Source organism: Puma concolor, chromosome D2, assembly GCF_028749965.1.
Source record: "Puma concolor isolate L17-30 chromosome D2, mPumCon1.1.hap2, whole genome shotgun sequence".
Classification (NCBI taxonomy): domain Eukaryota; kingdom Metazoa; phylum Chordata; class Mammalia; order Carnivora; family Felidae; genus Puma; species Puma concolor.
The window spans coordinates 82,891,692-82,915,534 of record NC_141677.1 but is presented as its reverse complement, the minus strand read 5'-3'; the positions used below and the strand labels follow the sequence as shown (position 1 = coordinate 82,915,534).

General features: G+C 49.0%; 1 protein-coding gene across 8 annotated transcripts in view; it reads left to right on the top strand.

Moving 5' to 3' along the window:
• The window catches only part of CD2H10orf90 (chromosome D2 C10orf90 homolog), a 221,997-nt gene that overhangs the window by 176,492 nt on the left and 21,662 nt on the right, over window positions 1-23,843 (top strand). For 7 of the 8 annotated variants that reach the window (XM_086681153.1, XM_086681159.1, XM_086681158.1 and 4 more), the window contains one exon: window positions 21,101-21,391. The exons of the other annotated variant lie outside the window; for it this stretch is intronic. In XM_086681153.1, the coding sequence (XP_086537279.1) occupies window positions 21,101-21,391 (291 nt within the window). The remainder of the gene's footprint in view (window positions 1-21,100; window positions 21,392-23,843) is intronic. 8 annotated transcript variants of the gene reach the window in all.

Genomic DNA, 23,843 nt, shown 5'->3' with positions numbered 1-23,843 from the left:
GAGAGAGAGAGAGGGAGAAAATCTTAAGCAGGCTCCATGATCAGTGTGGAGCCCAACACAGGGCTTGATCCCATGACCCTGGCTGGCATCATGACCTGAATTGAGCCAAAATCAACTGAGTGAGCCACTCAGACACCCCTATTTCTGAGGTTTTTAGTCGCTTTTTAGCATAAGGGCGTTTTGGGTATCTAGTTCGCCATGTCGTGGAAATAAAGGACCGTCTTCATTTTTTTTTTTTTTTTCAGAATTTTCTTAAGTTGGGCATCCATAAAAAAAACATGTTGGGATTTTGGGGTATTTTTAAAAATTAAATTTATAGACTAATTTAACGGTCATCATTACAATACTAACTTTTAACGCATGTATATCGCGGGCCTCTTCATTTACTCAAGTAGACTTCTGTCGTATTTGAGTTTTTTTATGACCTTTTTAGGCTTTTTCTAATGTTACAGTTTTTCTCAAGCTATGAATCACAGTGACTTGTTTTCCATGTTATTAAAAATTCTCTGGGAACATATTAGTCTAATATTCAGGTCATATAGTGACATAAATTTTTTAACCGTATTTGTAATGTTGGGCATTTCACAGATTCTTAATTTTTCACCTCTATAAATAATACTTAATACCTACTGTTCATCTGTGTGTGTGTCTCTTTGGCCACACTTCTGCTTGTGTTCTTTAACTATATTCCTGGGAGGATTGTTGGAAAAAATAGTTGAACATTTTTAAGACTTTTGAGTCCGTATTACCAATTACTTCACAAAAATGTTGCATTGTGCTGCTGTTAGCATTGTGGGAGAACCAGGCTCCTTATATTCTCTCTAGAGTTGAGTGCATGTATTATTATGCTTTGCTAATTTTTGTAAATGTTTTTATTTATTTTTGAAGGAGAGAGAGACAGAGCATGAGCCAGGGAGGAGCAGAGAGAGAGGGAGACATAGAATTTGAAGCAGGCTCCAGGCTCCAAGCCGTCAGCACAGAGCCCGATGTGGGGCTCGAACTCACGAGCCGTGATCATGACTTGAGCTGAAGTCGGATGTTCAACCCACTGAGCCACCCAGGCGCCCCTATGCTTTGCTAATTTGATAGGTGAAAGATAGTATCTTAATCATGTTTAATTTCAAATTGTTTAATTTCAAGTTAGGTAGAATTATTTATTGGCCATGTATATTTCCTGCTTTGGAAACTGACTTGTATTCTGTCTTCCTGTCAGCTCCTTGAGCATTAGAGTTTCCTAGGAGTCTTTCATTTCTTTTTTTTTTTCTTTTGTTGAGAGAGAGAGAGAGAGAGAGAGGAGTGCAAGCAGAGGAAGGGCAGAGAGAAGGAGGGGGAGCGAGAAAGAGAGGGAGAGAGAGAGCGAGCAAGCAGAGGAGGGGCAGAGAGAAAGAGGGAGAGAGAGAGAGAGAGCAAGCAGAGAAGGGGCAGAGAGAAAGAGGGAGAGAGAGAATCCCAAGCGGGCTCCAGGCTCAGCACATAGCCCCACTCGGGGCTCCATCCCAGGACCGTGGGACCAAGAGTCAGACGCTCAACTGACTGAGCCACCCGGGCTTCCCCTTAGGAGCCTTTAAGGTACAAAGTCTTTTACGTCACGCAGACCACGATGGATAGCCTGTACCCTTTGGGCCAGCGTATTGTGACCCCTCAGTCATTTTGAACTTCTAACCGTCCCGTTATTGTACTCTGACTTCTTTGTCTTTAGAGAATTGAAATGGCTATAACGGTACAAATAATGATGGGTTTTCAGACAACCGGCATGTGCACGAAGAGACCGGAAATAACACATTTTACAGTTTTGCTGAGAACGGAGTACAGGTGAATGGCTGTGCTCGGTGCTGTCGGTGACACGGCGGGGAGAGAGAGAACTTTCTCTGCCTCAAGATACTCACGGGCTAGTGGGAAAGAGAGACGTACAAAAAATGCAAGACGCGTCAAAGTCTGTGCTGAGCCTGCGGAGTAAGGGGGATTGGCTTCCGGCGAGAGGACTAGCAGAGTTTCGGGGGGAACCTGGCATTGGTGGGGTGGGGAAGGACCTCCCAGAGGCTGGAAAGCGGCACACAGCAGACAGAGAAATTCAGGCCTTGCATAATGACAAATAGAACATGTACTCGGATCCCTGGGGGCCTGATGGGTTGCAAGCAGGCTATGGGAATGGAAAAGAAGTCCAGGCCCCAGCACGGAGGGCAGTCAACGGCAGAAATCGCAGGCCTCCCTCCCGGGGCACCGCGAGGCTCTCCAAGGCCACAAGGAGTGACATGGCAAATACCTGCATCCCGTTGGTATGGAAGCCGTGGTTATGGGGCTGATGTAAAGCCTTATTCTGAAGATAGCCTGTTTCCTGCGGATTTTCTTATAAAGATACGTCCGATGATCTCAACTCACAAACCGAAAGCACGCGTGTATTTTCAGACAGCTTTGACCAAAATATCACTTAAGATCATCGCAGGCTCAGCTCGGTGCTGGCAAATGAGCCTTCTGCTTTCCTCCTGAGCCTTGATCAAGTCAAGACACAGACACAGAGTCCCGGATTAGTAGAGAAAGGATTGGAAGGGGGTTTTTAACATGATGTAATTGGATGTGAATTGTTAATTACATCACGAAACTCAAAGCACAAAAAGCCGAGTCGCTGCAGCTGAGTTGAATTAGTGCTTCAACCCAAAGAAATTAGACTACAAGTCAAAAGACTAGCAAAGACCAGAATGCCAAGCGTACCACAGCCTATTTCGCTTGGGCCCCACCTGCGAAGCATGAAATGCTCTTACGTTAATATGGGGCAACTCCCAGCTGTCCCCACCTTGTTCGAAACCCGCCAGCCACGTGCCTATCAGCATGGTGGTGAACAGTCCTGCCTTTTTAAAAAAGAGTTACTTAGTAACGGCTTCACTGGGATATAATCCACATACCGTAACTGTCTTGTCCTGTGTCATTTCAGCTAGCACAATCTTCCAGACGGTAACTTAAAAATGCAGTGAGTTTCTGACGGTTGCGTGTTGCTACAGGTTATTCGGCAAGAGTGCCTAATGTAACAGGTGCAGGAAGTTTAAAATTAAGGGGTCGCCCAAACCAAAGTTGTTCTGTAACTCCTGTTCCAGGAGAGAAACTTCCCCTTAAAATTGGAACTCCTTTTCCTGCAAGGAGATGCCCTCCCCCCTGCTAGTCTCAGACAAAGTCTCACCATCTTGTTCTCCCTGGGGACACACCAGGCTTTGCTGTCTGGTCTACGTGGCCTGTCAAGCCCATCTGCTGCTTCCTTCCTGAAAATGGCCCTCACATGGCTAAACTGGCGGTCATGTCAGAAATGGAAAATGTGTAATTTCACATCCTGGGGAAAGCCATAGCGACAACTCCTCGCTATTTAGGAAGTACATGATTGCAGTCAGAGTGTAATTGAGCTCTTTGCTTCTCTGTCTCCACTCTTCTCCCCACCTGGCTTTGGTCTAATTCTCTATCATCTGTGCTTCCGCTAGGATCGTGTGCAGAGAGAGACTGTGAGGTTGGATTCGGTCAAGTTTGCCGCTGAGTTTATCTTTTAAATTGTGGAGTAGGGAGGGGCAGGAATTGTTGGCCATGATGACGTGGTGACAGTGGGATCTGGACATTCGCATGTTTGCTAATGTCCAGGTCCTATTGGCCCGGGAGGCACACCCACCACGTTCTCCGTTCTTCGCTTTCAACCCTGCGGATTTGCGGTACCTGCCAATAGGGTGGTCCAGTGAAACAAGGCTTCCAGCACCCTCCTGAGTAGAGCGAATGATTCTAGGAAAAAGAAAAAAAAAGTTGTAAGTGTGCAGAAATGGCTCTATCATTCACATATTCAGCTTAGTCTCAAGACAATTTTTCCTTTCCTTGAGGTCACTGAAATTGAGAGGACCCAGGGTCCTCTAGCGTTACATGTTTTCGTTGCCATGAGAGTGTGGATGGAATGAACTGTCCTCAGGTTGAAGGCATTTATCCTTTTGTCACAAATACCCCACCTTGGCCACGCTGTGGGGCCAGTAGCTGTGTCTCTGTTCATGTTCTATCTGTCATTCATAATAGGAATCCAGACCATAGTGGGTACCTACGAAATACTATCAAGTTACTGAATTAATGTCCCCCCCCCCTAAGAAACTGTCAAAATGATGATACTTTTGGGTGAAGATTCTGTATCTCTTCCATCATCTCCTATTATCTGGTAGGCAAGTGAGTCTTCAGGATTTTACTGGGCTCCTTGTGGACATGAGCCATCACTTACATGATGTGAGTCACTTGATGAAGGTTTATTGAGGGTGCCAGGTACCATGTAGGTATGTTCGGCATTGCAGTAAGCGATGCAACACCCCTGCCTTCATGGAGCCCACCCTACTGAGTGGTTAGGGATGCACGACAAATAGATAGTTCAACATGAGAAAGTTCAAAGGGCACTAAGAGCTTTTGCAGAGCACTGGAATCAGGTGATGTGATGGGGTTGGCTGCTTTTTGGCTCCTTCAGATGGGGTGGTCACAGAAGGCATCTCTGAGTCAGTGACATTTCAGCCAAGATCTGCATAAGAAGGAGCCTACTTTGTGAAGGTGGAGAAGATGAGCACTTGAGACAGAAGGAACAGCTGATGAAAAGCCCCTGATGTGATAAAGAATGGAGCTGGTGAGGGACAAGACCAAGGCCAGTGGGGGTGCCGAGGGTGTGGGAGAGGGCCATATGGGCTCAAGGAGGCAGGTCAAAGACATATTATGTTGGGAGGAAGTTTGTGGTTTATTTTAGATGGGAGGAAAGCCATTGGAGAGATTTAGGTGGAGGATCGTCATGATGTGACTTACATTTTCCCGGAATCTCAGGTGAAAGGAAGGTCGTAGAGCAGGAGTCAACGAGTGAGTGGCACCAGCAGAGGTGGCGTAGAATGGATGGTTTGAGGTGTTTTAGGTAAAGTTAAGAGGACTCGCTGATGGACTCCTTGTGGAGGAAGAAAGAAGGAAGGGAGAAAGGGGGGGAGGGAGGAAGGAGGAAAGAAGGAAATGCCTAGATTTGGGAGTAAATAACTCACTGACTTAAGTGGCAGGATGGCTGGCTCAGGTCCCACTTGATTCTTTTCAAATACATGAGACAGTGAGCAAACTGCTGTCCGTTCACCACCCCTTGGGGAAAACCTTCATTGCCAGGCAGACATTGGGGTTTCCAAGCACTGGACCAAATTGTGCGTGGAGGTGCGGCCATGTTTAAAGATGCCTGCAAACAAGTGATGGGAAAGCAAAACAAACAGAAGGGGTCCTAGATGGAAAATTAGAAATGTTCGTGCCAACAGAAGCCTGAGCAAATGTAGCCAATTTTAGATACTCCTACCCTTAGTGAGACCAGGCAGACCGGAAGTTCATTTTCAGTGTTGCTGTTTTGTGAGCATTACCATCTTTTTTTTCTTAAACCTGTAACTTTAAAGGATATTTGTGTTTTTACGTGTGATTTTATTATATCCAAGAGGTATTTTTTTTCACCCTTAACCGTAAGTAATTACAAGTGAATAATGAAACTCATTAGGAAAGCAAAATTCCCTTTTTCAGTAATTTTCTTTACGGCAAACTTACTTTGAACCGTAGTACAGGACCATTCCGTAGTCTACTAGCTAAGAAGGGCCTTTCAGGGCATCCAAGATGAGATGGGATGTAGTCTTCAAGGGATAAAAAGGGCATTTCGTTACACTGTGCTCATCTAATAAATTGAGCAGGATTTCAGATTATTTCACATCTAAACCTATTTGATGACAACCTCTTCGCTATTGTAATCAAGAGAGAACTGAATCTCTTGGACAGTGAATCTCTCTGGTTCCTTTTTGTTTGTGTTTTTGTCAGCCCAAATAGAAACAATACATATGTTTCCCTTTTCCACATTTTATTTTTAGAAAATCTGGAGAATGAAATGCCTTCAGTTCAGCCACATGACTCCCATTAGCTTTGATGGGAGAAAGACATCTTCATGAAGGAAAAGAACCATCACACAGTGCATAAATAACAGCCAGCCCAGGGCCACAGAAAGGCCTCACTACAGCACACATCATCAGCTGTGTCCTTGGGGGCTGGTCCTGTCCAAGTCCGACCCTACTTGGGATGAGCTGGGATTGAACCATCAGGGTCTGTTGGGAGCTCAGCATTCAGAGACGCCTCCTCTGGGGCCCCCTTGAAGCCTCCAGATCGGGGCAGGGTGGGATCTGCCATATCTTTCGGGAAAGCCCATGCCTTGCTGATTTTCAATGCTTTCTCTTCCTCAACTCCAGGGCATACCTGTGTGACCCTAGGGTGAGTCCCATTGTGCCTAGACTTTTCTGAAAAATTCCAAATATTTTTATGCACGGGTTGACCTTGAAAGACTGTGTGTGTTGCTTCTCAGTGCCTGGGTCGGGTAGAGGTTTCAGCACGAACCCTGCATGTTCCTCTCCCCTTTCCCCATTCTGTGCAGGTGTTTGTTTCCAGCTGAATCCGACTGAAGTGGTCAGGCATCTATGCAGGTGAGAAGATTAAAGGGAAAGGTGTAGAAGGGCCAGGGGCTGGTGTCCTTCCTTCCACCTGCTTTTCATGTGAAGCTCGCCCGTGAGTCTCAGATCTTCTCCAGTCCCTGCGGGTGGCTCCACATCCTTTCTTCTCACCTGCTCACCAGCAGAAAAGCTCCCGATGTGGCATAGGAGAGGGAATGGCACATTCAAGGGACAGACCGAGGTCAGTGGGGGCTGGAGAGCACAGCCCCTTCCTCCAGAGCCCCTCCAGGCCCAAGAAAATGGCTGAGTTGGCGCCACCCAAGGTCAACCCTTATCCCACCATATAGAGTGACCACAAAACATAATGCACGTTGACCTTCGCTGGCTGCCTTCTAGTGAATTTGGCACAATGGGCAGGAAATAGCAGTCTGGGCAAGAGGGTGGGACATGGGTCAAAGATTGAGCTGTCTTCCTGCCTCTCTCTGTCTCCTTGGGTGTATATTTCCCCCCTTAGATTTGCGATAAAGGACAAAGTGCATCCATGTCACTGCTAAGTTTGTGCCTTAGACATGGGCCACCTTAGGGCTGGGCACACCATAACCAAAGCTCACCCTTGCACAGTGCACTGTTCTCTTAGAGTTTGCACACTGCCCCATTTCCTCCTCATGGTGCAGGATGGTTATTATCCCATTGTGTAGATGAGCTACCTGAGGCCAGAAGGGCTGGGTGATCTGTTGCATATTCACCCAGTTAATGGGAGGCAAAACCAAGCTGGAATAGATCACAGATCTTTGGTGCATGGTCCGTATTATTCCTGTCATTTGTTAATATTAAAAAAAAATTTTTTTTTTTTACATTTATTTATTTTTGAGAGACAGAGCACAAGTAGGGGAGGGGCAGAGAGAGAGGGAGACACAGAATCCGGAACAGGCTGAACTGTCAGCACAGGGCCCGACATGGGGCTCGAACCCACAAACTGCGAGATCATGACCTGAGCTGAAGTCAGACTTCCAACTGACTGAGCCACCCAGGCGCCCCTTGTTAATTTTTTTCAAGTTTATTTTTTGAGAGACAGCGCAAGTGGGGAGAGGCATAGAGAGAGAAGGAGACACGGAATCTAAAGCGGGCTTTAGGCTGTGAGCTGTCAGCATAGAGCCCGATGTGGGGCTCAAACTCATGAGCCGTGAGATCATGACTTGAGCTGAAGTTGGACACTTAACCAACTAAGCCAACCCGGCGCCCCTGTTCCTGTCATTTGTATTCCAAATGCCTTCTGTTTCTCTGAAATGATGTCATGTTGCCAACTTGGCCATCCTGGGAGAGTTCATGCCATGCTCTCTCCGAGGGACCGTGCAGTCACCCTGTTAACAGAGCTGACCTTTGGGGGATTCTCAGTAGCTGATGTCTCGTCTCCGCTCACCAACAGATCGCTGGCAACTGTAAACTGTGCTGAGACACATCAGGATGTTATAATAAATACAGAACAGGATTTTACAAACACACTTCTGCCGCTTCTGGTACATCAACAAATAGATAGGGAGTCACATTACAGAGGGAGTGAGAAATGACTTTAAACTCTATGAAAAACTGCGGCTCTGGAGGGTTTTTCAACCTATCACAAATGACCATTTTTGAAAGCATTTTAAGTTGAAGCTAACTTTGGACTTACAGGAACAGTACAGATAGAATAGAGTTTCCTTGCACAGCTCACCCTGCTTCCCCTACTGCTAACAGGTAAGATGTTAACAAGGACCATTTTAGAAAACGATTTTTTAAATTTTTATTTAAAAATAATTTATTTTTATTTTCTAATTTTTATCATTTTTTTGATGTTTATTTATCTTTGAGAGAGAGAGAGACAGAGACAGAGAGAGAGAGAGAGACAGAGCATGAGTGGTAGAGGGGCAGAGAAAGAGGGAGACACAGAATCGGAAGCAGGCTCCAGGCTCTGAGCTGTCAGCACAGAGCCCGACGCGGGGTTCGAACTCATGAATCGCGAGATCATGACCTGAACCTAAGTCAGATGCTCAACGAACTGAGCTACCCAGGCGCCCTGAAGAGTCACTTTTTAAAGGCTACTAGTTACTTTATTTATTTTTTTTTTAATTTTTTTTTAACGTTTATTTATTTTTTTGGGACAGAGAGAGACAGAGCATGAACGGGGGAGGGGCAGAGAGAGAGGGAGACACAGAATCAGAAACAGGCTCCAGGCTCTGAGCCATCAGCCCAGAGCCCGACGCGGGGCTCGAACTCACGGACCGCGAGATCGTGACCTGGCTGAAGTCGGCCGCTTAACCGACTGCGCCACCCAGGCGCCCCAACTACTAGTTACTTTAAAGCGTGACCCAAAAGATTTCCTCGAAAGGCATCAGGATGAGAAGAAAGATGGCTCAGAGCTTGTAGGAACTGCATGGAACCCGTGGGAAATGAGACTTCCCTTCCTATGAGAAGCTTTGGAAAGCCTGGTTGCATGCTTAGGAGTTTAAAAGTCCAACAAGAACCAATCGGTGCATCTTTTTTTTTCTCCATATTTTGAAATAAAAAATAAGTTGAATATCCTGACCAAAAAGAGAGGGGAAGGAGGTGGTATGGGGGGGAAAAAAAGCATGCATCCCACTCGAATTCAGTATAATTCACTGCCAACAGTGCAAGTTTATATGAAACCATCAATGCCCAGCCGTATTAGCTGAACATTTGAAATGGTCAGAAAGAAGTTATTTTCTCTCCTCACCAACATGAGACCAAAAGAATGAAACTCCATGGGGTCTCTCTGCTTTCTCCAGGCTCGTATGTCAGACATTGCTCAGAAGAGCGTGCATAGTTTTAGCGATTTTGCCTAGATGGCTCCAAAATGACAATTTTTAATAAGACAATGCTAAGTTTATTTTTCACCAAAAAAAAAAAAAAAAAATCCCTCCCCTTTTTGGGCATAAAGAAGATGTGTTTTTACTAGCTGCCAATACTCACCGCAGCCTTTGAGAAACAGTTAAAAATATTTCCATTTTTCTGTACCTAAGTGATCTCTTGGGGCAAGCCCATAAGCTAACTGTGTTTTGTTTCTTATGAATTACTCTCTGAGTCAAGAAATAAATAACTCAGGAAATCCACATTAAATGGGAGGAATGGGAAAACAGCATTTGTCTGGTGTGACACCACCTGTTTATTTCATTGGGCGATGGTGGTCATTCGGGAGGGAACTGGGACCGAAAGTGAAGTGCGTCAGCCTTGAACCCGGGAGAGGAAGGCAGAGGAAGCCAGCCGCCATCAGGGTCTCCCTCTCTGCGCATTGACTGCGGTCTGGCCAGCTCTGATTCAGGCTCTCTGTGTTGCTTGATTTATCCTTCATTACTATTTTCGGGTGCCATGTGCTTCTCTTCAGAGGCCCTGGGGAGTCTCTCCAATTCTGATTTTCAAAAATAGTTCTTCAAAGGGCACAGCATTCTTAGAAGAAGATGCATACGGGACCATGTGTTTCCAACTGAGCTTGGTTTGACATGATTGAGGTTTGTACAGAGTGTCTGAGAAAACCAGAAAAATGATGTCAGCCAGGCAAGGAAGTGCCTCCGGCACTGAGAAGTAGAACCCAGAGCCTTTTCCACGGGAATCCTGCAGTCTTGGAATTCACTTCCTTTCCTGACATGGAATCCTTGGAGGTATTTATATCTTCCCCCAAATGATGTTTCCAGACCTTGTAATGGAAACGAGTGTCTGGGGTTGGAGGGAGGGACAGGACTGACAGGGAGAGGCAGGGAGTGGAGGTGTCGTGTATCACGCAAGCCTGGCTCCTTCCTGGCCCCAACCCCACGGAGCAGCAAAGCAGGGATTCCTTACAGCCAGTGTCCCGAGAGTTCCTGTGCCAGTTGTCTAGAAACTGGAAAGCATCTCGAGGAAGGGGATTCTGCAGGCAGACCTCTAACTGGATCCCACACTTTCGTCCCGGTCCTTCATCATATATATGGAGCGCTTCAAATTGGCACTTTAATTGTGTTTATTTCCTTTACAACTCAGCGCGAAATCAATCCGTTTCTGGCTTTAGTCCAGTGACCACAGAGTGAGGGTTAAAGATTTGCTGCTTCCAGGACCTGATGGCGTCCATATTCATGATCGTTGTATTAAATGAGTCCTAAGCAGGTTCCTTTTCTACGCCTTTTCGTAAAGAAGGGGAAAATGTGGTATGTATTCAGATTATGGCCAGAAAACAGCAAGTCCAAACAAGAATGGACCGTTCTGTGAATGCTGATGGCAGCCTCACATTGTGGAGGTTGTGTGCCTTCTGCTTGCCAGCATTAGGCATCGAAGTATGGAAGCTGTGACAGGGGGCTCTAAAGTGTAGGATCGTGGGGCGCCTGGGTGGCTCAGTCGGTTGAGCATCTGACTCTGGCTCAGGTCATCATCTCACAGTTGGTGGGTTCAAGCCCCGCTTCGGGCTCTGTGCTGACAGCTCGGAGCCTGGAGCCCGCTTCGGATTCTGTGTCTCCTCTCTCTCCGCCTCCCCCGCTTGTGTTCCGTCTCTCTCAGTCTCTTAAACATAAATAAATGTTATAAAAAAATTATTTTTCAACGTAGGATTGTTGAGATCGGCCTGTGTATGGACTGGCCAGGGGCTGACGCCAGATTACTCACTCACTCACTGGCATCCCCCCACCACCCCCTGAGCTGCCTAGACGTGTTAGTATCATTAGAGATGTTTTGAGTGTTGCTGCCTTTGGCTTTCAGTGTCTTTTTTCCCACAGCACTTTGACCATGTCCATTCGCTAGAAGACCCTGCTGGGGGCTCTGTCACCCAGCTGCCACATATAGAACTCGTGCGCTGTTCGTCAGTTTGGGCTTCTCAGAACAGGTGATTGCACCCTCATTCAGCGCTGGCGTCGGATCTAGTTGTTCGGGGCATCTGCCCATGGTCCGCCCAAATGCGAATCCAAGCGATGTCTCTGTCCTTACCATGGCAGGGCCGTTATTCCCTGAGATCTGTCCCGCCTGCCCTGGGCTGCTTGCCGCGATCAGACAAGAGCGAATGGGTCAACGACACAGGAAAAGTCTGCACACCCATCTCATGAGCCCCCTAGAGCGGTTTCCTAGTGGCGGGATTTCTAGGCCTCAGGTTGAGTTTGCATGTGCTTCTGTTGGGCATTGCTAAAGTTCCCATTTTTCAAGTCTTTGTGTTGGAAGTCTTTTTCCTTTAATAGAGGAGTTGAACCCTTCTGCATTTATTGATATGACTGATGTTTGATGGGATCTCCGTCATAATTTCCTAATCTTGTAATTTGCATTTTGTTGTATTTGCTGTATTTCTTTCTCAGATACACTCTTGGCTCTTTGGTTTATAATATTTGGGGAGTATTTAAGAAGGTTTGTATCTTTGTCCTGGTGGTTACGTCTGTACTTGTGCCTTTTAAAATGTCCTTAGTCCCTGGTCTGAGAATAGTCGAAGGCGGGTAGGAAAGGCCGGGAAACCAGGAGGCCGACTGTGGGAGTCTTTTAAGACTGTGCTTTCACATTCTTGTTCTTTTTTCTTTTTTCTTTTTTTTTAATGTTTTATTTATTTTTGAGACGGAGAGAGACAGAGCGTGAGCAGGGGAGGGGCAGAGAGAGAGGGAGACACAGAATCTGAAACAGGCTCCAGGCTCTGAGCCATCAACCCAGAGCCCGATGTGGGGCTGGAACTCAAAAACCGCGAGATCATGTCCTGAGCCGAAGTTGGAAGCCCGACCGACGGAGCCACCCAGGCACCCCTCACATTCTTGTTCTTATGGGCACGTGGCAGGACCACGTGCCCCTCCACTTGGACGTTATGCTTTGGCTGATGAAAATCTGAGTGATTTGAGGGCCTGTGAGTAGAATTCCTGATGGGCCAGGGCAGACTGCCCACCCTCCTTTCTCCCAGCCTCAGTGGCCATGAAGCAGATGTCAAGGTGAGGTGTCCCCCAGCCTTCCAGAGGACAGCGATGGGCTGAGCCCGCGGGGCTGGCCCTCAGCTTGTGACTGTGCTGCACCCACCTGAGAATTGATTCAAATGCAGATGCTGATTCAGTAGGTTTAGAGGCAGGGTGGGAGGTTCTGTGTCAGCAGTGATGGAGTTCCTTGACCACATTTTCAGCAGCAAGGTGCTGAGCCATACGAATTTTTGTGTTTTTTTCTTTCACTTCCTTATAACCTAATCTGGTTGCTCTCAAAGTGTGGTTCGTGGGGGAGCCGCCTGAGTATGACCTGCGAACTCGGAAATGCACATTTCTGCGCTTGGTGGGTTGGAAACCCTGGAGCCGGGCCCCAGATTCTGGGTTTTAGCAAGACTTCCACGTGGCTCATGTGCATGTCACCAGCCACTCCAGACCCATACTTGAGAGATGGGGGTGGTATCATTTGGGACTCATGTGTAGCTTTGAGGACTTAGATGTCCATAAAGCTGTGGCTTAAAGTGTAAGGGTTTATTTTTGTGGTAAAGGAAGTCCAGAGGTGGGCAGTCTGGGGCAGGTATGGCAGGCTGACCATGTCATCGGGAGCCCAGGCCTCTGGTTCTCTGCTCTACCTTCTTTCAGCTCTGACCCTCATTATTATGCTCACAGGATAGCTGCCAGGGCTCCAGGCATCACATCCACATCCCCAGTAAATGCCAGCTGAGCATCCCCTCTTGAGACCTTACAGGAGTTCTCACAAAGGAGCTCGGCTTGTATCTCACTGGCCAGAGCAGTAGCCTATGACACCAAAATCGTGGTGTTCGCTGGGCTCATTGCCATCTTGAACAAAATGAGGGTTCTCTAAGAAGAAAGACCCAAATGGAGATTGGGTAGGAAGCCAGCCATGTCTGCCACAGAGAGGGTGGGACTTGAGGTCTCGGTAACGAAGAATAAAAGGTGTGGAGGAAGCAGTGCTCCGTGAGCTGGGAGAGTTAGTGGATGCAGTCAGAGAGCAGGGCACTCTGGGTGCAGATACGTTCCAGGTTTGGAATGTGGTTGTAACAGGGGTGGCTGCAGTGGACGTGATGTCACTGGTTATGGAAGAGGACGGTGACGGTCATTGGTTATAGGAGGGGGGCTGACACGGATGGTCCTTGGCATGAGGGCAGGAATTTTGTTGTTTTCCCTGCCGCATCCCAAGTGCCCTGTAACAGTGCCTGGCATATAGCAGGTGCTCAGTGAAGGGTTGTTGAAGAGAAAGAGGTCGGGCGTTTTCCTGGAGAGCAGAAGAGACTGTAAACAAACCTTGCTTTCTCCTCCCTGGAGTACTCGAGACCCGGATGGAGGTGATGCGGTGAGACTCTGACCTAGAAGCCCCCAGCCCCGCCGCGCACACGCACACACGTGCCCACCCACGCAAGCGCACACACGCCCAGCAGGCATTTTCTCTGCAGGAACCTTGGCTGAGATTCTCCTCTGTGGTTCCCTTTGGCACCTGGCAGATCAGCCAGATTTTTTTTTTTCTAATCAATTTTTTAACACGCAGCATTACCTGCTTGGTAATTGTCAGAGCCCCTGAGAAAAGCAAGAGGGGGAAGTGAGATGAAAGGCTGCCAGAATTAACAAGCGAAACAGAAACAGTGGGCATCGACAGCCATACGCACCCCCAAACAACACTGTGTGAATGAACTTGTACTTTTATGTAGCACCGGTGTGGAAGTGGGTGATCCTGTCTGGTTGTAAGTGAGATCCATAATAGAAATGAAAGAAATAAAGGGAAAAGTGTATTTCTCCCCTAGAAATGTGCCACACTTCCCAGAGAAAATCACTGTGAACATTTTTGAGTGACAGCTTGTCAGTGACTTTCATTTTTTATATGCTTTCCTATATTTCAAATTTGATCATTTGTTGCTTTTGTAAATTGGCAAAAGCCTTGTTTAAAGGAAATGGGCCTTGGTGAGAAAATTATCTTCCCAGACGGTTGCTTTGGGGATCTTTAGCATCAAGTTTTTTTTTTTTTAATTTATTTTTTTTTTCAACGTTTTTATTTATTTTTGGGACAGAGAGAGACAGAGCATGAACGGGGGAGGGGCAGAGAGAGAGGGAGACACAGAATTGGAAACAGGCTCCAGGCTCTGAGCCATCAGCCCAGAGCCCGACGTGGGGCTCGAACTCACGGACCGCGAGATGGTGACCTGGCTGAAGTCGGACGCTTAACCGACTGCGCCACCCAGGCGCCCGTCAAGTTTTAAGAAAAAGCTTAAAATGTGCTTGACCTGTGTTTCAGGAACCAGAGTCATGCTTTGGGATAAAAGAGTAAGGACAATCCAATAACCTGGGGCTGTCTTTCCTGAGTGTAGGGTAGAAAGGTGTGGTCGAATCATCACCTGGGACTTGTGTCTCTTGGTCATCACTTGCGATGTGTTACCTGTGTGTTACAGATAACAGACACGTACGTGTGTGCAGGCACGTGTGCACATGTCTGTTTTCTTTCTGCCTTCCAGATACTTTTTGTAGGTACTGAGAGACTTTTGGTCATCAGCCTTAAGACCTCTAGGATTATGACAGAATTGGAAAAACAGCTCTATGTATCCGGTGTCCTTTCTAGCTAGTCTCTGGGAGAGGGGGGCTATCAGTCATTTCTCTCTGCAGCGATTATCTGAGCCTTCACTGTAGGTGAGAGTTGCCTGCACAGTTCCCCACGTGGTATTTTGGAACTTGACCTTAGAACAATCGTAATGAATATACTGTGTTTTGCCCTTTTTTTTCTGAATACAGAGGTCTTCAGAGATGCCTGCAAGGGCATATTTTGTTCTGACATCATATGGACATCGCAAGGTAACAGCAGCTCTCCCCTCCCCCTCTGTGTGCGGATGTTCCAAAAAGGGAAGGCTCTTGTCATAGTTGGGACCTGTTGCCTCCGGCTTAGGAGTCAGTTGCATTTCTCCGTTGCGGCCCTCTGCCCCGTTCTGTCTACTTCTTTAGGGAGAGGCAGGGTTCTGATGTTTGATGCGTACAGCAGAGGGGACTGTTGACTGTCTAGGAAGGGCTGGCCTTGGCAGGAAGTCTCATTTCCGGCAAAGGAGAGGGCTCGTTCCTCCTCGTGTGTTTCCTCTGGCCCAGCTGTCTCAGGACGCCCTTCACCCTTGCCCTCTGAGTCTTAGGTTGCTGTCTGTTCTCCTGGGCTCTCCTTTTCCTTCCCTTTTCTCTTCCCCGAGGCAGCAGCGCTGGCTGGGCTCCTGCGGTGTGGACTGTCTCCACCCTCACCCTTGCTGGGGGAGCTGTTTATCGCATTTGCTGCCCTCCCCCTCCCCCTCCTGACTTCCTTCCTGGGCTGCAAGGGCTCCCCACAGAAACTTACCAGAAATTCGCAGAAACAATTATTCGCTGATTTTGAAACCCGAGTCTGGATTGGGTGGGATGTGGGCTACCACGTAGAGACCCATGGCCACTTGAACCTGCAGCCAAAAGGTGAAGCCTTGACCCATAAAAATGAGAAAATATCCACCAGCCTTGCTCATTGCAGAACATTCTTTATTTTCTCCCTTGGTAGTGTCTCTGTGGGCCAGAAAGTGACTTGAGTTTCATTCATTTCCCCTTCTGCGCATTGTAATTGGACGTAGGGGGAAGTTTCCTCTCTCCCGTGAAAGGAACAAAGCACTCGCTGGAGAAGTTGTGTGCCATTGGGTGCCTGTGGGACTGCCTCCCTCTCTCTGTAACAGTCTCTGTGTCCCAAAATTAGCATGCGTCAATGCAGAGGATGCCTTGTCGTTCCCCTCAGCAGCAGCCCCCTGGGTCCCCGTGCCAACACTGGGGACAGCAGAGTCCTACCTTAAAGTGAGGAGAGTCTGAGATGGACCCCACGGTGCCTCTCAGAGTGGCTTTCCAGTTGATTGACGCACAGACCTGTTGAGCTCACTTCTTTGATTTCCAGGGAGCCGCGGCCTCACGGGTTTGCCGGAGGAGAGCCCCCAGGTGAGGCAGGAAGGTGAGCTCGGTTCACTGTACCTAAAATGCAGACATAAGGGCTCTAAAAAGGTGGTGATGGGGGAGGGCGGCCCAGGCTACAGTGCAAATGACATTGTCCTTTACGAGACCCTCAGGCCCACCCGGCCGTTGAGTTTAGAGACTCATGTTTATGTCAGTGACCCAGAAACATCCACACAAGCTTCAGTTACTCCATTTCTAGGACCGAGTCATTTGTAATACGGTCCAACTTTTGAGGGGAGAAATATCACCACCAGGAACGTCGAAACGGGAGGAAATGCATGCCTCGGATTCAGGGAAGCCGGCTTTGTCCAGAAATGTCTCCTTGGCTCATTGGCGGGTTCAGTCTGTTTGAAGAAGGCAGAAATGGGTGCAGAGGTAACCCTTCAAGAGGACCTTGCTGGGATCTGGGTTCCACCTGCCACCCCAAAACACCTCAGACAAAATCTAAACTAATTTGGAGATGAAGGACTCTAAATCGTATTCTGTGTGTGACTTACCAGCCTTGGGCTCTTCGGGGTCCCTGGACAGCTATCTTCCCTGGCTCATGTGTGTGTTTTCGTGTCTTTTCACTCTTCCTTTGCAATTCACCGATAGAATCTGGCTGCTGTACTGGTTCTTCTCCTTGGCCACCACTGTCCACTTTCTAGCTTCTGTCGTGAGCCCAGTTGTCACAGGATTGTATGCAACAGGGGGCCAGTGGCTCAATGGGGCCTCATCTAAGAGCATAAAAGAGTATGTACTGCCTAAATATTTGGAAAGAAACAGTGGAGTGTCTTGTTCTATCAAATTGCTTCACTGTGATATTTTCTGGACAGTGGAGGTAAAGTGTCTTGGGGAAGGGACACCTTTTCTTCATTTTGTACTAAGGATGGGCTAGTGTACCTGCGTGGGCGGGTGGCACCCTTACCGTGGCCCAAATTCACGTCTCTCGGTTGGCCGTGACGCCGTGTGTGTCCGTGAGGCTCCCCCGCTCCCCTGCCTGCCCTGTGCTTGGGTCAGCTCAGAGCCCACATCCGAGAGGCATCCTGCTGTAGCTCCCCCTGAGGCCCACAGTGACACAGGGGGCGGGCAGAAACAAAGTCCAGAGTAGCTCACTCCCCTGGCCCTCTTCCTGCCGGCCAGCCCTGCCTACTGCCCAGACTCTGGTCAGCCCCTTGTCTTCCGTACTCATTCGTGGCTTAGCTCTGTCTTCCCCAGAATCCTGCCCCATTAGCTCTCGGGGAAGCTGTGGCCAAGCCAGCCGGCTGATGTCTCTGTTCCTGGAAGCTTTTGAGTAACAGGTGCTACGACAACCTGAAAACAGCCGGCCTTGAGCTTGCTATTGGTATTGGAGATGTATTGTTTATGGATACTGACACGGCTGGACAAATCCTAGACAAGACGTGGTGACTGCTGGGTGGGATCTTTGGTTACTTTCCGTTCACCTCCTAGAGCATGGCACGGTTCTGGATAGCTGAGTTTGTGGGATACTTGAGCTATAGAAGATCAACCCACAGGCTGATGCATTTTAGGGAAGGGAACAGAGGGAACGTTACTATTTCAAGGGAACCTGCGATACCCCAGCTCTTCCAAATTCAGGCTCAGGAAGGAGGCTTTGAGTTTGGGTCCAAGAAACAGAAATGCCTGTCAGAGGCTGCTGCTTTCTTCATGCTTCTCTTAAGACTCTTCAGACAGGCAGAGTCTGCAGTGCGTGGGTCGTCACTGGGGTGATAGAGTTTAAAATTTGGGGCGTGAATCGAGAGCTCTCAGTCCAACCCACATTCAGGGCATAAGACAGAAAAAAGACGGCGTGTGCTTCCTTGCTTTGTGAAGGCCCACCGGAGGACAATTTCATGGCTGCTGATTGATTGTACTTTTCAGAATCCACAAAAAGAGATCTGATCAACAAGTTGTCAGGAGGGTCCTTCTCTGGCTGCATAGTTTTCTCTTCTCCAGTAAACCAACTACATTCTATTTTCTGGGAGTTGCGTTAACTCTTTCAGGTCACGAGTGGACCACCTGACTTGCACAGAACAGTTCACATAAGAATCTACATTAGCGGCGACTGGGGGGCTCAGTCTGTTAAGTGCCCGACTTTGGCTCAGGTCACGATCTCCAGCCTCGTGGGTTCGAGCCCCGCATTGGACTCTGTGCTGACAGCTTGGAGCCTGGCGCCTGCTTCGGATTCTGTGTCTCCCTCTCTCTCTGCCCCGCCCCCATTCACACTCCATCTCTCAAACACAAATAAAAGGAATTTACGTTAAGCCAGACAGACAGGTAACTGATAGGTGGGTAGGTAGGTCGTTCCCCCCGTAAAGAGCCAGGGGCCAGAACGAAAGGAGCAGATTGGGAAGCACACTGCTGAGCGTTGATTTAGTTCTTGGTTCTTTTTTTTTTTTTTTTTCAACGTTTTATTTATTTTTGGGACAGAGAGAGACAGAGCATGAACGGGGGAGGGGCAGAGAGAGAGAGGGAGACACAGAATCGGAAACAGGCTCCAGGCTCCGAGCCGTCAGCCCAGAGCCCGACGCGGGGCTCGAACTCCCGGACCGCGAGATCGTGACCCGGCTGAAGTCGGACGCCCAACCGACTGCGCCACCCAGGGGCCCCAGGTCTTGGTTCTTTAAGAGAGCTTCTCATGGAAGGAAGCAATGTGGAAAGGAGTAACTATTTTGAGACTCTTTGCTTAGGACATTTCACACTTAAACAGAATGGGCAACATTCAGAAAGATACTTTCTGCACAAATTACAAAAAGCCCAGCCTTTGCCAGAGGAGGCCATATGTCTTCTCCAAACGGCAGGACCGACGATAACTGCCATTTTCTTAGTACGTCCAATGTGCTGGGACCCAGGAGGGTGCTTCGCTTCCTTCCGTTTGTTTGTGAGAACACGGAAAACCGGCCTCATCCCCCGTCGATTTGCTTGCCTCAGATGCCAGAGCCAGGGAGCACACGCAGGGGACGCTCTGTGCCCTGTGTTCTTCCCGCCGCCCTGCTCCGCATCACCACGCTCAACCTCTTCTCGTTGCCAGGGACACCAGGACTCGGGGACCGAGGGGCTGGAATGAATTACAGACAACTGAGATGTTTTAAGAGAGGTCCCCGTTCTAATGAGTTCCAGGTAGTCATGGCCTTATTTCCTTTTTGTGTATGACGTTGGAGAAAATATTGCTAGAACCTTCTAAGAGTCCTTATTACTCCAGTGGTTTCTAGAACTTTTTTTTTTTTTCCTCCCTGGTGCATAAGGAGGTTTGGACACATGTTACTGGCAGCAGGGGCCCCCTCGCCCAGGTGGGGCCCTGCCCCTTGGGGGGCATTCACATAGCAAGGAGCTGGTGCCTGACGGAAGAGTCACTGCCTTATGTAAGATGAATACCTTTGAAAAATGTATAGGGTATTCCAAAAGCAAAGACGTAAACTAAAAACCAAGAGTGCAAACCAGGCAAACGGTGGAAAGACAGTCTCTCCCCCCGCTCGCTGTTCCTGGTCCTGCACTGCCTTCTCCCAAGGTTTCCAGCACCTTCTGGGTCCTTCCAGGGATGTCCTGAGTATGTACGCTCTTACGAGCGGCAGCCTGATGCACCGTCCTGCGTTCTGCTTCATTCACTTGATTGTGTATCTCTGAGACCATTCCACATCTAGACAAGAGCATTTACCCTGTTCTCTTCCCTTGCTATGAAGGCCGGATGCACGGGGATTCAGCGGTCCCCTGTTGAGGGGCATGAGGTGATTTCCAGACTTTTGGAGTTACGGTGTGGCAACAAGCACCATGTTGTACGCATTTTCCATCCGCTGTCGTATTAGAAGTATCCCCGGGACCTCATCAATTACCTCCTATCTGTGTACCTGCCGTAGTACACAACCTACATAAGTGTTTCTATAGTCATAATGGGAGCTACCATTTGTTAAGTGCTGGCTGTAATCAGGTATCACACTAAACACCTTACATGGATCATTATTTTTTTGTATTACCTCAATTTTAATTAATTTTAATGAATTTTATTTAATTTTAATTAATTTCGATTTTAATTCATATAATATGTTATAAAAATTATGTAAATTGTATAAATGCGTGGTTCATAACATACATAGATGAACTTACTATGAAAACAGATGAAATCATATTTAGTGTTATACCTTATGATAGCATTACCTCGATTTTATAGATGGGGCCACCTACCTTATCCGGAGGAGAGGTAGGATTTGAACCCAGGTGCTCTGGCCCCACAGTCAGGGGACTGACACCCACTCTTGTGCCTGTTGTAGAGAAAGACATCTGAGTTTTGAAGGGCACTAGCGAGCAGTCTCTTTAGACCAAATGCGTGAGGCTGGTGTATATACTTGAGCTTTTCAGTGAGCTGGGGGGCAGTCCTACCCGGAATGGTGGTCATGTGCTAGGTGCCCGCAAAAGCACACGCACATTTGGCCACCGGCGGCTCCAGGGCTCCCGAGGCAGTACTGCAGCCTATGTCCCTGTCTCCAGAAGAGAAAGGTGTGCAGAAGCCAATACATTTGATGTGCACTTGTCAGATGTGGGTTTTTTAATTTTTTTTTTAAGTTTATTCATTTATTTTAAGAGAGAGAGAGAGAGCATGCGCGCATGCAAGTTCGGGAGGGGCAGAGAGAGAGGGAGAGAGAATCCCAAGCAGGCTCCGGGCTGTTAGCGTAGAGCCCGATGCGGGGCTCGATCCCACAAACCGTGAGATCATGACCTCAGATCAAGAGTCAGAAGCTCAACCGATTGAGCCACCCAGGTGCCCCTCGTCAGATGCTTTGAACACAGCTCTCATTTTATTTTTAGTAGAAACAAAAGTATTTTCTGGAAGCAGCAAGAAGCGACAAGGAGAAGCACGTACAACCTTGTCTGCTCCCCCGGTGGCACAGAAGCTGGTTAAAGATTTCCTTCCCGAGGGGTGTAGCTCTCCAAGCAACACCTGTCAATCTAGCAACTTCTCTGCGCCCTCAGAGAGTCGACAGCAAAGCGTCCTGAAATCCAGAATCCTTTTTCCTGGGTTTTTTTGCCCCTTACAAGATGTATGCACCTCTCCACAGGAAGACAATGGTGTTCAGGTAGAAAGAGAGTTCCGCAAAGGTAAGGAGCAAGGGAGGTAGGGTTGAGACGATGCCTCCTTGATATGCATGTGGAAAATGGTATGACGTCTTCCTGAGCCTTGGCTCATGCGAGCTCACCGTACAAAGCTGTCCTTTCTCCACTATGTGAGTTGAGAACAAGCAGAACCAGCAGGTTTCTGTGGTGGGTGCGTTCTCCCTCCTAAGCATGGAGAAGACAGCCCCGTGTGGGTCAGGCATTCCAGCCCTACTGTGTGTGAGGTCAGTAAGGAGGAGAGCCACTCCCGGGTGTGGGGCAGCCTCCCAGGCTTAGCTAAGGAAGGGTTGAGATGCTGATGTGGCTGCTCTGAGGTCCACCAGGCTGCCTGTGGTCCCCTGTGACTGACTAACAAGGACGATGTCTGAGGGGTGCGGGCCCCCCATGTGCCCGGCACCCAACAAGCACGAGGCCAGGTAACTCCCAATGTGAGCCTCGCGAAGATGAGGGAACCTGGAATCCCAACCAGGCCATCCCTTCTCTAAAGGCCAAGCGGCTGACCCCTACTCATGTGGCCGTGAGCACTGAAATATAAAAGAATATAAGGATAGAATAGAATAGACTTAAAGAGATCCGTGGTGCCCGGTTTTCAGTGGGAAAATTTAGATTTCCTATCACTAGAGACTTTCCGGAACAGCTATGGAGGAGGATGGAAGGAAACCCACTGGGTTATATCGCTTTGGGATATGAAGGTTAAAATGGGTTTTGTAATTGGTAGAAAATAATATCACTTGGGAGCCAAGTTAATCCCTAGCTCTTCATTAATGCATTAAAGAAGCATCTATTAAAGCACCTACTGTGTGCCAGTCACTGTGCTCAGTGCTCCCTGCCCTCCCAGCACCGTCAGTCCAGTGCCGGAGACCTATGTGTGGCAGAACTTCCAGGAAGCTGCAGGTGGGCACAGGTGCTCCCGGGAGGGCCTGGACAGAGCCCTCTTCCTCAAGGAAGATGATTCTGAGCAGGGGCGTGAAAGCTGATTAGAGGCTTACAGATCAGACTTAAGGGTAAAGAGCATTGCAGACTGAGGGCAAGTCACATACAAGCCAAGGATTGCCAGAAAGAGCATGGTCGATTTGGGGTCCAGGGGCCTGGAGTACAGGGGAGTGGGGAGGGGCCAAGTGTGAGTCCCAAGTTGGAAAGTCCTCAAAGCCCACCCAGGGAGTGGGATCTGAGGGCGGGGCCAAGCCCTTGAAGGGGCAGAGATCTAATTAGATTCGCTCTGAAGGAGACCCTCTCCTGGACAGTGGGTGGGGGGCAGAAGGGAGAGGGCCAGGCTGGGGCCGCTGAGGCCCTACCAGGGAGGAGCAGAGACTGTCCCTGGGGAGGAGAAGGTTTTCAAGATACAGTGGACAGAACGCCCTGGTGAGCTCTCTGGAAGAAAGATGGGCCTGCCCAGCCCACCCTCGGGTTGCTGGTTCTGATGGGTGGGGTGCAGGTGGGGACGGGCGTAAGGCCCTGTGGCTTCCCTGTGGACGGGGTGAGCCAGAAGAAAGTTCACAGCCAGAAATGGGAACGGCGTGGTGGAAGGCATAATTACCTCCCACGGGGTGGGGTGGGTATCCAGGCTGGTCGGCGAGGCCTAAAGCAGGAAGGGGGCTGCAACAAGGAAATCCTCCAGAGAGAGCAAGAGAGAGAACGATTTGAGGGCCGCTAAGTAGTGTGTTGTTGGTCGAGAATCAAAGGCAATCGTTGGAAGTGGAATGCCCGCCAGGAGCCAGCTACCGAAGTCTGATCTGCCCGCAGGACGTGCGGGTTTTAGGGAACGGGTGGATTTCGAGTAGAGGGAGGACAGCGGGTCCAGGCCAGAGAGGATCCAGGCGTGAACGGTGGACGCCACAGGGGCTTCCGATGAGAGATTCCAGGGCCCATGGAGATGCCTCCTGTGGCCACGGGGAGCCTCCCAATGGCTGCCTCTCCACTCCCAACAGAACCAGCTCCTCCTGGGCACCTGGGCTGCCCCCGGGGAGAGATACAGGGTGAAGACGACCCGGTCTAGCCCTTGAGGAAGTCAGAGGCTCGTGGGGTTAAAACATGCTGTCATGACCCCATCCTGCCACCCGTGCTGCCCCCGTGTGTGAAGTATGTTCTTGCTGCGGGAACACAAGAGTTGGCGGGATGGAACCTGCCTTGGAAAGAGGAGGCCTTCGTAAAGGCTTGGGGCTCAGCCTGGAGGTCGGAGGTCACTGGGTGCAGAATCAAAGGGGCTCTGTGGCCGTAGGAGGGGATGCAGGTGAGGAGCGAGTAAGACGCTGCAGAGCTTCAGAATTGGGAGGTCTGGGGGGGGGGGGGCTGTGTATGGGGACAGTGTGGCGGGGGTGGGGGAGCTCACACAGGAAGCGCGGGCTAGCACGAGCCTGAAGGGGCGTTGTGTCCCTGGCAGCGGCCTTGGTCAGTGAGAGCTCGGTGAACATACGTTAATCCCTCCTTCCCCACGCCA